We start from the raw sequence: 15,159 nt of genomic DNA, 5'->3' as shown, positions 1-15,159 counted from the left end.
CTTTGAAGACACAAAGTTTCTTCCCCAAGTGACTGAGGCTAAATAAGGTATTGTTAATAGGTTTTGGAAAAATTCAAAATACATTTTCATGACTGTAACTTTCTGTAATTGTTGGTTTTATTGTTATGTGAAATGTTTTGGCCTTCTGAAATTTTTTTTTTTACCTAGGTCAAAGGTCAAATGGAGTGACCCCAAAAAGTCAACCCGTACATAAACGGGCCTCGCGTCCTGAGACAGTAAATTACCCTATATGGGATATGGGCCACGTCTTCAAAGGGTTAATTTTATTGAAATTAATGAAATTAAAACCACTTTTAGTTTAGCTTTTAGTGGCACAATATATATAGTTTTAAATTCCAATCTGATCAACAGTTAACCTTATATCTCCATGAGTTAACCATCAACTATTATGCCTTTTCACTCACACTTTTTTAAATATTTTCTTGACAGGGTCAAATAATTGTTTCAGCTCCATTAGATAGGGAGAATGAAGCTGTGTATACTCTCACTGTGACAGCAAGAGATAATCCATCTGGTTCAGCCAATAACAGACGAGAGAGTTCAACACAGGTATGAAATAATCCGTCTGCACTATAATCTAATCAAAAGCAAATCGTTTTGACTCAAACTCTGTCTCAGATATGTACCCTACCTGTCTCAGATATGTACCCTATCTGTCTCAGATATGTACCCAACCTGTCTCAGATGATATGTACCCTACCAACCCTGCCACATACTTGAATCGGTAAAAACCCTTTTACATGTCCTGCTGTTTAGTGGCAAAATAAGGGAGAATCTCAGACTGTATCAATAAAATATAGATCAGGAGAACTGCATCAATCAAGTTTTGACCACAGTAGTATGGCAGGTAAATAAATAATGGACTCTGGAAATATCAGTTTAATTTTGTCTCCCATTTTTTTGGGCATAATTAATGTGTCAAAATATAATAGTAATGTTAATAACATAAATGTTGTACCAGATACTTTCATTTTTTAATTTTCTCAATTTTCTAACATGTTTCTTTTTCATGTCATGTCTTCCCAAAGGTTATTGTTACTGTAGATGATGTCAATGAGTTTCCACCACTGCCATCAATGGACCACTATATATTTGATATCCAGGAAAACTTACCTGCTTCTACTCGTATTGGTCACATAGAAGCAATTGATCCAGATGATTCTCAAAGCCAATTGACATTTTCAATAATAGATACAACATATCAAGGTGATAATTTACTATATAACATTAGTAATTATAATATTAATAGAAATCTGTTAAAGGACAACTTTATAGTAAATTGCTATATGTGTCTTTCTTCAAATAACAACTAAACATTTTGGCAAAGCCTAAATACAGGCCAAATTAACAACAGTGAAAACTTATGAGGTTTTGTTAAGCACACTTGACACCACAGCAATTTACGGCGATGACTGTACGGCAAGCACACACAGTGAAATCGTAAATCTCGCAATTGTTCTGAAATCATATGTACATCACTAATACGTTTTCAAAATATGGTTCTCGATAAAGTAGTCCTTTAAGCCGCTTCAGAATATTTCATTTTCTGTATATATATCTAATATATAACACTAATAATGTAGAGATGTGGGACGGTGGGCATGCATGAACTATATCAGAAACTGTTGGATTCCTTTTTCTATAGTCAAATAATATGTTTACATAGTAATGATTTGTACATATACTTGCTTAATTACCATAAACAATTTTTTAATACAACAAGGAATTCCTTTTTTTTCTGTTTTACAGATTTTCAATCTTTATTAAGAATCAACTCATCTACTGGAGAATTATTCACACTTGTTTCGTTGGATAGAGAGTCATTAATCTATCCAAGTAGCATAACATTGACAGTTAATGTAAGGAAATGTATTACAATATGAAATTGTACACCTATGACAAATCATGAACATGATCTTAACCATAAATAAACAGGTTTTTAAGCTTTAAACCTAAACTTACTACTAAAAAGATGACCGTATGTATGTAACTATTCCATCACCACTTGATAGTTTGATTTAGTTTGCTTTTGGGAATCCTGTCTCTCTCTATTGTTATTGTTTTCGGAGACAAAATAAATGAAATCATGATATTGAATAACATGATAGCATTCCACACGTATAATTAAAAATTTTTTTTTTTTTAAAGATTTCTGATAATGGTGTACCACAGATGTCTTCACAAGCTCTTGTTGATGTTATCATAAGTGATGTCAATGACAATAACCCAACATTTTCTTTATCTGTTTATTATGCAAATATTTCTGAAGATTCTTCAATTGACAATGTGGTAATTATTATTTTTACAATTGTAAAATCATGAAATATGATAAAGAGTAATACATGCATAGAAACACGTTTTAGAGATACATTATTGATATAACTATTGTAGTGACCCTGCATTTGTTTTTGTTTTAGGTTGCTCGAGTTACAGCAATAGATGCTGATCAAAATAGTGAGCTTTCCTACAGTATAACGTCTGGAAACATCAATGGTACTTTTAAAATACTCTGTAAGTTTGCAATCAATTTATTTTACAGTCTTATCTATTTCTATATGTTTGATTTGACAAAATCCATTTTAATTAAAACAATATGTACATTAACTAAGATTTCAGGTCAAAACTAAAAATGTCAATATAAGGATGGGATTGGATAAACTAGGCTACTTATATTAAACAAAATTCAGGTACTCAAGTCGACCCTAAACCATCTCGGCCCCGCGTCAAGTTGGGTCAACAGCAACTCGGGCCCATACTTCCTTCCATACAGTGAATCACAAACAAAGGGTTAGGTTCAGATAAATGATAAGTGTCAGCGTCGGGTATTAAAAGTGACATTTCAGTTAAATAAATAAACTAGAAAAAAATTTGTTTTAATAATTGTAAATCATTTGCAAATGTAAGTCACGCTGAATTGTTTTTCAACACCTGCAATTCTACTTGCTGACACCAACCAAAACAGAATTTATGGTATAGTTTGGTGGTGTTAAGCTTTAATGCTCTTCCTTATTTTATTTTTTCCATAATGTTATGTCTACAGTTTTTGCCGATATACAAACTACATTGTATAAAACAAAAAACTTGTTATTTCACAGCTGACAGTGGTTTCGTCATAACAGCAAAAAATCTTGATTTTGAGTCAATAAGAGCATTTAGCCTACATATTGAAGCAGATGATGGTGGTGGACGTGTTGGTTCTACTATACTTGACATCAGTGTACAAGATGTCAATGATCATTCACCAGTTTTTCTAAATGCTCCATATGCGTTTTTTGTTGCAGAAAATGTTACAATAGGTATGAAGTTATTCTTATCATTATAGCACATTTACATAGTAAATACTTAGTGTCATACTTATCATATTATAGGTCATTTTAAATGAGGTTTACATGAATAAATTATTTCAAAAAATAATTAGTGTTTTAAACTTTCATATTTGATATATAAAAATCGATAGTATTTCTTTAAAAATGTATTTCTAATAGGTCATGAAGTTGGAAAGTGCAGTGCAGTTGACAGTGATGCAGGAACTGATTCATCACAAGTGCTTTACAGCATCATTGGAGGGAGTAAAGGGGAGTTTGTTATTGACACATTATCAGGCATATTGCAGACTATAGCATTGCTTGACAGAGAATCTGTTGCACAATACAACCTCATCATTGAAGCCAGCAACAAAGATGGATTGGCAAAGACAACTCAAGTAATTAACTAAGATCTGATTTGTTTGGGTGGTGTTTCTCCAATAAAATGGTTTAAGAGGAAGTTTACACTTTTTAAATATGGTTTTTGAAATAATATTAATATGATCATATATATTAGGTTTGAAACATTTTTATAACCATTCTTTACTCATGGCAGATATTAAAAATACTTCTTTCAGGTCACAATAACTATTGAAGATATTAATGATGTTGTACCTCATTTTGAGACTCTTTCTCAATCAACTTACCAGCTTTTGGAAAGTGCTAGTGTAGGCTCTTTTGTTGTCACAGTAGCTGCTAATGATGAGGATGCGGGAGCCAATGGAGAGGTTGCATATAGCATTATCGATGGAAATATTGGCGGTAAACACAATATTATAACTATAACCATTCTGGAATATGTTCACTAGTACAAATACAATTCTTTTATGTAAAGATAATCTTACAAACCAATAATATTTTGATCACTCCTTTTAATCCTGTTAGCCTGTTGGTCAATAGAATGAAGTCCTCTCTGCGCAATATCTTCATGTTTTACCTACAATAAACAATTTCCATTTCTCAGCCACTACTTCTTGACACATGCATTTGTTAGATTTGTGCTAAATTTTAAAACTTCTGAACATAACACCAGCTGAATAGTGTTATATTGCAATTCAGCATCATATTTTATAATGTTCTCACCTAATCCACAACCATCGTAGGGTTGAGGTTATGGACTCCTCAAAAACAGACTGTAGTGTTATTTTTGCTTATTAATTATTGTCATTAATTCTTTAAAATAACTGTTTATATTTTTAGATGTATTCATTATTGATCAACAGTCAGGTACTATTTCAACTGGTAAATTACTATATGAGCAAAATCCACAGATATTCAACTTTCAACTAGTAGTGAAGGCAATGGATGGAGGTAACAATCCATTATCAAGTACAATCATAGTTGATGTCAAAATCACTGATGAGAATAATCATAAACCAGTGTTTGTGTACCCAGTGGCTGGACAGAGGCTAACCATTCCTGAGGTAAATTTGAAATTTAGATTGTGTCTATTATGTTAAAGGCTGCTGTTTATTTTCACCTTATATCTTGATTTCAAGGAACACATACACATGTGAAATGGTACATCATTCGATGGTGCATCCTTAAAATTAAAATAAGCGCTAAAAGAATAAAAAAATCATAATTAACTTACTATCCATCAAAGTGACTATCTTACATAGTAAAAAGTTTTTTTTAAAGATGTATTGTCCCCCAAAAACATGAAAAATAAAGATTAATAAAATCAGTCTTTAAATAGATTATTTTGTAATTTTAATCAAGTTAATCACTTTCGTAGAAAAAAAATTATGTTTTTACCTATAAAATGACAAAATAAATGGGTAAATTCATTCAAAAACCCATTGGTTGATGGCAGCCAATTTGACGATTTTTGCTTTAAAATAAATTTGTTTAGGTAAATACATTTTTTTTTTATCCAATTTTTTCTCAAGGTGGATAACTATTAGGTGACATTAAAATGGCATATTCAGAATTATTTTTTCAAGGGGACAATACATCTTTAAACAACTAATGCCATACAACTACAAAGTACAGTGTTATAATTGCTAATCAATTAATAAAGTTTGTTAGTAGAAGCTCTTAGATGGGCTGCTAGTATATGTTTTTAATACAGAGCATTGCCTTTCAACCTCATTTGTGCATTACAAAAAAAATACATATCACAAAATTTGAAAAAGAAAATATTAGTATTTGTGTTACATTTTGTTTGTCTAATAAAGTTTTATTATAAACATCTTTAATTATGTTTGAATAATTAAATTGATTGTACAGAATGTGGAAGCCAGATACTTGATCGCGACAGTATTAGCTACAGATGGAGATGATGGCAGTAGCAGCATCATCACATATGGATTTGATGATTCACGTATGCAAGATCGTGAAATACTTGAGAAGTTTATAATCGACCCCAACAATGGTACTTTACTAAGCAACACTACCTTTGACAGGGAAGAACAAGCAATATACACGGTAAGAAAACCATATATATGCTATAACAAGGCCACAGCCATTAAGTCGCGTGCTACAATGCATAGTGATACCGGACCGACAGACAAACAGACTGACAGACAGACAGACAGACCGACAGACAGACGGACCGACCGACATAGTGAACTATACTGACCGAAATTACTGAACATGTTTAAAAATGTTGAAATGTTTAAAAACATTTATATTTTTTTAATTTACACGTGCGTAGCCTGTCACATTTGACGTGCTCGTATAACGTAGTTTCGAGTTGAAAATTAAGTCAAGAAAACAGAAATCGGGCAAAAAGTGTGCGCAATAACATTTAACGCGCAGTGCGCGCGCAAAATTCTGCGCACTCATGGCAATTTTGTAAACGCTTAAAATTGCCTGAAACGTACTCTTATTTCATCGAAAAAAAATTTTGAAAATTTTAAGCGCGCGTACGCATGCGTTACATGCGCTACGCACGTAATTGTATTGCCATATGATAATTTATGCCCTGAAATTTATGAGTACCAAATTTTATTTAATTGTGATTCATGGTTGTTAAGATATGATTACAAACGTGATTTCGTTAAATCGTGCGTAGACCGCGTAATTTTTTATTGCGCACCGTGAAAACATAACCACATCGATTCCTGGCCATAAGGAATATTCTGTGAAAAATTGACTTAGCTAGATTAAACTGATATCAAGATAAGGTCATAAAGCGACAAAACGCATAGTGATACCAGACCGACAGACAGACAGACAGACCGACAGACAGACCGACAGACAGACCGACAGACAGACAGACAGACAGACAGACAGACAGACCGACCGACCGACATAGTGAACTATAGAGTCGCTTCCACGCGACTAAAAACTTATAGGCAATTTCTGAGCAAAGATCCCTGATCTTTGACTGCAAACAGCCACAGCCAAATCTTAAACCTAAAATCCTAAAGAAATACATTTTTATCTAAATGTTTACAGAATCAAAGCATTAATTCAGTATTATACATTTTTAGTTGATATTAACTGCAAAAGACAATGGTGTACCTAGACAAACCACCCAGCAGGAAATTATTATAGAGATATCTGATGTAGATGACAATGAACCAGGATTTGCTAGAGAAGACCCTGCCGTTTACCCTGTACAATCACTGTCAGTCCAAGAAGGGGCTAGTGATGGAACTTACGTTGGTACCATCATGGCAGCTGTAGATCCAGATGAAGGATCAAATTTTTACTACTTCATTGTTGGTAGGATTTATATTATTGTCTTATTGTTAATTTAATATTCAACAAACAGAAATGAAACACATATACAGTATTATTCGAGTAAAATGTAGTGGTATGTTTTTTTATAAGCAAAATAAGGTTAGTTAAATCAGTTCTCTGGGAAAGCAAATTGCATGACATTATTTTAATTAAAAAATCAGTGTGTAAGTCGGTAGGTGATTGTCAGTGTTCCAGTCATTTTGAATTGTGTTTTGTTGTTGTTAACATTATCTTTTAAAGAGGCAAATTATGTGTGCTGCACTCTAGAGGGCTTAGTGGGTAGCACACATTCAAGTCAATGGTGATTGCACATTGAATACATACTGTATTACTGTCTTTGTTACACTATCACTAGCAAACTCTGCTCAGTTGATTCGGATCCAACTGAATTCTGTCCGGTGATATATATTTGTATATACTGGTAGTGTAGATTGATACAAGCAGCGTTTATCTTTTGTGTAAATTAGAATGGCTACTGAGTTTACATTATCAGTATTTTTGTTAGTAAAATTGCCAAATGTTACTTTTTGCAGATGGTAATGACCCTGTGACATTCAGCTTAAACAAAGAGTCTGGTGAATTGTTCTTGATTGGAAGTGTAGATCGTGAAGCTACATTATCAATCACTCTTCTCATCAAGGTGTCTAGTGATCCAAACTACACAGTGACATCACAAAGGAAAAGAAGGTCAACATTTAACTTACAAACTGACCTTTCTTTGTTACAAGTCATTGTCAACTTGGAGGATGTCAATGACAATGGCCCTGTGTTTGCAAAAGATGAATATATTGCAGGTATGCACTCGATTCTGAAAACAATAAATAAAAATAATCATAACCAAATTCACGTAGTTGTCTTTGGAATCTTCAAAAAAACAAATAATGTTAGAAAGTGTTGAAAATTATCATAAAAACCTACAAATTACTGTTCACAAGTTTTAGATAAAATAGGTTAAAATAAGCTATATTTGGTAAACATCACACCCAAAAAAATATATTTAATCCAAACCAACAGGTTTTGCCTGACAATTTACAAAATTTAGCTAGACTTGATATAATTCTGGAATCCTATTTTTAGTACTATTGAAAATAAAGTAAAAATAAGAGTTTGTAGACAGTGAACCATTTGCCACTTTTTCCACTGTCTTTTTTTTCAGGAGCTCTTTAGCTCTGTCTAGACTATCAAACTTGTTTGGCAACAAAAGTGTGATATGCCCAAATATGGTAAAGATATGACATCATCAAGTTTATATATGGTCACATCACATTTTGTTGTCGCATAAAGTTTGATAGTGTAAACAAGGCTTTAGGTTGATCATTTTAAATTATGTAAATTTATTATGTTTTAAAGGAATTGCTGCAGAGGCTGATATTCGTACTGAGGTTTATCAAATGAATGCTGAAGATCCTGATAGTGATAAACACACATCAACTGAATACGCCATTTTAGCTACCGCTAGCAATAAGAACAATGCGCAAGCCGAGGCAGATGGAACATTCATTATCTACTTAGACACGGGACTGGTTACCCTGAACAAGCAAGTTAATCAAGATGCTTATGACTATTTTGATCTTACTGTGAGGGCGATAGACACCGTATCTGGCATAAGTTCTTTGGCAATTTTGAAGGTAATTGTTTTTTACTTATTTTTATGTCGTTTTTAGTTTAGAGATAAGTCTCCCAGAGAGGCCAGATATCCCTATTGGCTAATTAAGCAGCCTCCCCCTAAACAAACCAAACAAATTACAACAACAAAATTCACTTAAGTTGTTTGTAGTATTATATTGCAAAAGGTTATTGATGATGAAATAGTTTTTGAGTCGTCAACAGATTGCGGTTCCAAAGTGAGATAAGAGGACATTATAATGATTTAAATGCCTGTAAACAAACAGAATATTACAGGTATCTCTGAGTGCCAGTCGACATTTAGGTTGAACCGAAATATCAGAAAGAATTAAGTGAATAAAACCTAACAAGAATTTAAATAAAATGTTTTTAAAAATTGGTACACTTGACTGAAGATATTTTCAAATATTCAACATATTTTTAGATATATGTGCTTGACCCTAATCAGCGTGTCGTGATTGTTATAAATGCACCAATTGAAGAAGTTAAAGCCAAAGAGGAACAACTCATTGAGTAAGTTAGTTTAGAATAATGGTTATTACCAAATATATTAAAGGAAGGGGTAATTCAAAGCCAAATACTGATTATGAGTATTAGGGCATTGATTGCGTGCAAGAGTATTTCTGAAAATCATATCTTGATTATTATAAGAATATTATTTATATAAATTTAACATGCTTGGTAATTTTACAATAGGTATTGTTTCAAAATGATTCTTGTATCTCAACATAAAGCAACTAAAATTCATAAATGTTTATAGATTGTTGAGCAATATCACACAAGGGATAGTATTTATTGATGACATTCTCCTGTACACTACCGAGGATGGTAAAGTCGCTCAAGATATGACATCCGTTAGCATTAACGTTATTGATCCAGAAACAAACCAAGTTATGCCTGCTGATCTCATTATAAGCAGAATCGATCAAAATTCTGATTTGATCAATGCGCTGTTTGGAATTGCTGAAGTTTATGTAAGTTGAGAATTGAAAAAGTATAGTAGAATCCATTGAAAGACTAAGAGCAGTATCATATTTTCCATTTTTTGTTAAATATATGGCACTGGTAGAAATCACCACTCTAACGTTTTACATCCACTTTTGTCAATATAAAAATGTATATTTAATTAATACACTGTTTGTTATTGTATAGCCTCTGGTTACAAACTCAGGAGGAGAGGATTGGGCTCTAATGGAGATAGCACTGATTGCTATTGCAATTCTCATCTTTATAGGCACACTTGCTTTTTGTATTATAATCTGTTTCTTGCAGAAAAAGTAAGTCAACAATGTTTATTTTTTATTATTTTTAATGTTTAATTGAATGCTATTTAATTGATCATGCAAACACAGAATTGCCTCTTGAAATCAATTAGACAAAATGGAAAATACAATGAAATATAATATATATTTTTTGTACAATGTTGTTTTTTACATTTTAAACATAATGAATGTATAAAATAAAAATTAACTCAAGTCATTGGTGGCTATTCAGTGATTGAAATTGGATTGATGCAAATTGTGGGACCACAACCCAAAAGTAATAATATTATCCAATCTGCAGACAGTAATGTTTCGATCAGCTCATGTTTTGAAATGATATGTACCGCAAAACTGGCACAATATTTAAAGTAAAACATAGCTGGCCACACTCATCAGGTGAAATATAAAGCATGCTGTCATATATGGCCAGCTATGCAAAATGCGAAACAATGTTGTAGTGAGTGAATATAACAATGAAGTAACCAAGTTTTGCTGATATTTTATTGATGCTCTATGGTATCGAGCACTTATCCCAACGGTCTGATATAACTACTAGGATATATATATATATATATATATTAATGAATACATTTATCAACGTAAATCATATATTTTATAACAGCAGCAGAAAAAAACTAAGTATGCGTGATGGTGTTAGCTATGGAAACTCTCAGAATCTAATGGACCCATATGATTTCCAAGGGTAAGAACAGTTTTCACTTTAAACAATTGCATTTAAGCACATTCACTGGCAACAATAAAAACAATCTATGAAGAATGGACAGCAATATATACATCATATTGTTGATATGATTTTGTATTATTAATTTTATATTGTATTTTTAAAGTGGTTTTTGTAATTAATAGCAAAAGAATAAATCATAATCCAAATTAAACATTCTAAAACATTTGTATACTTTGCAACTAACTCATTTGCACCGTTTTCTTTTTCTTACCAATGCCTACCGTAAAATAAAAAACAGAAACCCAATTTTTGAAGGAAATGGGTCTCTAATGTATATGTCGGAAACAATTTTATAACCCCTAAGGTTTGTCTGCTGATCCCAACATCAACTTGCTCGTGTGTGCATGTAAGACTGTACTTTTATTCCTTTAGAATGTTTACATTGGTTTTTGAATTGTCATCCTTCCCTGCATGCATTTTCTTATGTTTCATTTTTATAAAAATGTTTTTATCTCTATGATTAATTTGATGACACAGCAATAATTAAAGATGTATTGTTCCCCAAAAACATGAAAAATGAAGATTAAATGAGATTTTTTGTTTTCACTTATAAAAAGACAAAGCAAATGGTTAAATTCAACCAAAAAACCATTGAGTGGCAACCAATTTGACTTTTGCTTTAAATTACAGCTTAATTATTTTATTAAAATTACAGATAAATCTTCTTTTTTTTCGATCCAATTTTTTGTCGAAGTAAATAACTATTATGGAACATCATAGTGGCATATTCATGTTATACAAATAACAAATGCAATAGAGCAAATAATTTCATGAGGTGAAAGATAAAAAATTATATTTCCTAAGGTGTATATGACATTTCATCTTTCAACTCATAAAATTATTTTCCCTATTGCACGAATATAAAACATTCATCAAATTACTATTATCTACTTAGGTGTGTTATAATAAACACATTATAAGCAACTACAAACTTGATGTTTAGTTTATAAACGGTTCGCAGTTTTTAAATAGGCAATTAAATGCATTTTGTTATCACCCATATTTATTTTTCAGTTACTTCATTTTAAATTGCATGCATTATTTTTAACATGTATTACTTGTAGGTGTCTCCTACAATGGAGCTCATTTATTTTTTTCTGTTTGGAGCTTAACTTTTTTATATAATTTTGACACATTTTTTACTATGGTGCTACACTGTAATAATTGGAATGTTCTGAATCCAATGAATGTTTCAATATTTACAGTATTTACAGTACCATCTAAAGCAACTGATGATGATGATGGGTTTTGAATAAGATGCATTTTTCTTCTATTTATTGGCTTTCACTTGTGTGTTTTATTTATTCCTTAGATTTACTCATCAACATGTCATTAAATGTACTAAATATGTTATTAGTAAACTTATTATTATACTTATTGTAATTAAATTCTATTTTGTAGTAATAATCCAATGTGGCTTGATAGAGAAGACAGTATGAGTGATTGGCCGGACAGTATATCTTTGATTGATAGTCGTCAAGTACCATATAGGGTAAGTAATATTATTCATCATTATTTTATCCAGAAATGACCATAGAGGTTTCACAACATTAGGTGCTTTATAAATCCAGGATATCATTATTATCATCATCATCACCATCATCATTTTGATTCTTTGTAGTAATTAGAGAAATCAAACGCTAACAATATCTCTAATCTGCCACATAGTCCATTCACAGTGGGATAAATAAATAATTGACCAATTCATAGCTTAGAAAGTATAAAGACGGATTTTATATATTTACAATCAATTTAATAACAACTTTAAACTTGTTATGATTAATGTCATATAAATGTGCACCATATAAGTGGTAATGTGGTCTTTTGTGCCGACTGAGTGGAAGTCCGCTAATATAATCCCTATTCCTAAAGTCAACTCCCCAAACATATTGAATCAGATCTAAGACCAATCTCACTGACATCAGTAAGTGGGAAGTTAATCGGAAGACTAGTTCTCGATGAAATCTATGATAAGATATGATGCATGAAAGGTCTTTCTATGATTGATAACCTTGTATCTATGATGTGTGATCTGTTTTCCAACACCGACCAAGGAGATGAGACGATGAAAAAGCGTTTGGCCTTGTAGATCATCAAATTCTAATTGACAAATTAATCCAAATAGAAGTTAGCAATGTTTTAATCCAATGGATTAAATCTTTTTTGATTGAAGATTGCAAAGGGTGAATATAGGAAAATGTCTTTTATCATAGCTCACCCTGAATGGCGGAGTCTCGCAGGGTTCGTGGCTCGGCCCTGTTCTATTCATTGTCTTCATCAAAGACTTACCAACTAATCACAATTACAATTAACAACATACATGGATGATACCACCGTTTCTAAAAGGATCACAAAGCAACAACCTAGCGAGTTCCAAACTGTGACGGATGATCGACTGTCAAGAGTATGAAAATTAATAAAAAGAAACTACAGATATGATTGTCTGTTGCAAGCGCAATAAATTCTTATTAATGTTATAAAAAATGAATTGATCAAATTAATAATTCTACATTGTTTTATATTTTCTTATTTTTTGTTAGGATGGACCAATGGACTTTTTCTCTAGTACAAACACATTTGATTCCAACCACAGAGCCAAGAATGGCACAATCCAACAGGCCTTGCCACCACCTCCTCCTCCTCCAACAGGACAATCCTCAAGCAACAACAGTGAGGTCAGTTCAATTGAGCTGTTAAAACGAGAGTTAGTTGCCTGTGGGGCATCACAAGAACCTCGTGCTATTCCGATTCATGAATCTGGTCTTGAGGATAGCCACAATGGAATATTGACATCACAGAGGGTAATGGAAATTAACCAGATACTAGATGATTTAACATCACCAGATTCACAAACTGCTCTATCAGCAGCTGCATATCGATCAGAACTTGAATATGATAATCAGTTAAGCACAATTGCCGAGGAAGAGGCATCAATGATCTCATCATTGACGGATGGCTCATCGTTAGAAAATCGGCTACAAAGTTATGACCTTTATGCAACTTTAAAAAAACCAGCCACCATCCAAGAGGTAACAGAATGTGGAGATGTTTCTTCAGATTCAACATCCTCATCAACACAAGCTACAGTGTTAAGTGTGACAACATATAAATTACAAGATGTTCAAAATGGTGAACAAGTTACAAATGGCCATATAACAGAATTAGAGTCTGACTCAGATTCAGAAAATGGTTGTAAAAAACACACATATACTATCAATGAATCTGCTGATGGGTCTAGTGACGATGACGAATCATCCACACATGAATCTGATAAAAACTCTGATATCTCCACAACAACTGCAAAAGCAAAAACATATATATATACCATAAATGGAAATGACGAATCGGATGAGGACTCTGAGGAGGCCAATAAAAGACTTCGTATTGATATGGGTGGCGAAGTCGCCCTTAGCGATGACTCTTCAGTTGAACTGATGCAGGAGATTTCTGACTACAATGCTAACAGTGGGTATACCAACTTAGCATTTCATGAAGAAGAAACCCACCTTTAAAAATAAATGAGGAAATTACATGGATTGTTTCATTCATATTTTTGTAATTGTTTCTACTTAAGTGTTCATTTTTTATACAACTTTTAAAACATTTGTTTATAACTTCTTTAAATCATAATAGTTTGTAATTTTTCTATTAATTTTTTTAGAATCTATTTTTCATATATATATAAAAATGTATTTTCAGCCATAAAGCAGAATTAAAGAATCCTGTAATTGGGGATATGCAATATGCCATGTAAGGTTTAACATGTTACACTGAAAACAGGGGATTAATTGCTTATTGAAAGAATCTTGCAAATAGTTATGTTAAAATATATTTTGGTTTGGGGTTTCAAGCATGAGCAAGTTCTCATACTTGACAGAGTGCCTTCTAAGTTGTTGTAAGTATATGCTACAATATAATTTTTGGGTATTTGCAAATGTTGTACCAAATCATATTTTTTATATTGTTTACTAAATACTATATTATCACAAAATGCTTCTAAAGATGTAAATACAATATTTGTTTTTGGAAAGAAGAAACTGAAATACTTTAAAATCTAAATTAAATCAGTTATTCTTTCTCTGTTTTACTGTGAAGAATATTTGCTACAAAGAATGAATTTTGTGTCCAAAATCAGTCACCATGAGGATAGTGAAGCAGGGTAAAGCTCACATTTGTACCAAGTACATCAAATTATTACTGTACTATGTTAAATTAATTTTTGTAAAAAAGAATATAGTAAATAAATAATGTACATTTCATTATGCAAAAGAGGCTATGACATATGTTTTATAAAATAAAGTTATTTTTTCATAATTAACTTGAGAGTGATAGTATTTGTCTTTGAAAGCCTCAGAAGCAGGCATGCACAGACTTAATGACTGGTTCTTAACACAATTTTGTGGTACTATGACAGTTTCTTGGGGGAACAGAACTGAATCTTTTACCGCATGGTACCATTATGCATTATTATTATTATTGTGTGAAAATTACATTTGCAGGGTTTAAA

The 15,159-nt window shown here is 32.0% G+C and overlaps 1 protein-coding gene across 1 annotated transcript in view; it reads left to right on the top strand.

Annotated features, from left to right (window-relative positions):
* LOC140051987 (cadherin-23-like) overlaps positions 1 to 14,926 on the top strand; it is a 47,977-nt gene extending 33,051 nt beyond the window's left edge. Inside the window, exons 44-62 of the mRNA XM_072097348.1 lie at positions 451 to 570; positions 1,050 to 1,227; positions 1,771 to 1,880; positions 2,170 to 2,310; positions 2,439 to 2,532; positions 3,117 to 3,317; positions 3,507 to 3,724; positions 3,905 to 4,088; positions 4,527 to 4,750; positions 5,559 to 5,756; positions 6,767 to 7,001; positions 7,553 to 7,813; positions 8,370 to 8,647; positions 9,070 to 9,158; positions 9,406 to 9,619; positions 9,798 to 9,922; positions 10,530 to 10,610; positions 12,054 to 12,144; positions 13,193 to 14,926. Of these exons, the coding sequence (XP_071953449.1) occupies positions 451 to 570; positions 1,050 to 1,227; positions 1,771 to 1,880; positions 2,170 to 2,310; positions 2,439 to 2,532; positions 3,117 to 3,317; positions 3,507 to 3,724; positions 3,905 to 4,088; positions 4,527 to 4,750; positions 5,559 to 5,756; positions 6,767 to 7,001; positions 7,553 to 7,813; positions 8,370 to 8,647; positions 9,070 to 9,158; positions 9,406 to 9,619; positions 9,798 to 9,922; positions 10,530 to 10,610; positions 12,054 to 12,144; positions 13,193 to 14,164 (4,014 nt within the window). The 3' untranslated portion in view covers positions 14,165 to 14,926. The remainder of the gene's footprint in view (positions 1 to 450; positions 571 to 1,049; positions 1,228 to 1,770; positions 1,881 to 2,169; positions 2,311 to 2,438; positions 2,533 to 3,116; positions 3,318 to 3,506; positions 3,725 to 3,904; positions 4,089 to 4,526; positions 4,751 to 5,558; positions 5,757 to 6,766; positions 7,002 to 7,552; positions 7,814 to 8,369; positions 8,648 to 9,069; positions 9,159 to 9,405; positions 9,620 to 9,797; positions 9,923 to 10,529; positions 10,611 to 12,053; positions 12,145 to 13,192) is intronic.
* The last annotated feature ends 233 nt before the right edge of the window (positions 14,927 to 15,159 follow it).

This window comes from Antedon mediterranea, chromosome 6, assembly GCF_964355755.1.
Source record: "Antedon mediterranea chromosome 6, ecAntMedi1.1, whole genome shotgun sequence".
Taxonomy (NCBI): Eukaryota; Metazoa; Echinodermata; class Crinoidea; order Comatulida; family Antedonidae; genus Antedon; species Antedon mediterranea.
Note: the sequence above shows the minus strand (reverse complement) of the source record. Positions and strands in the feature narration are given on the sequence as shown.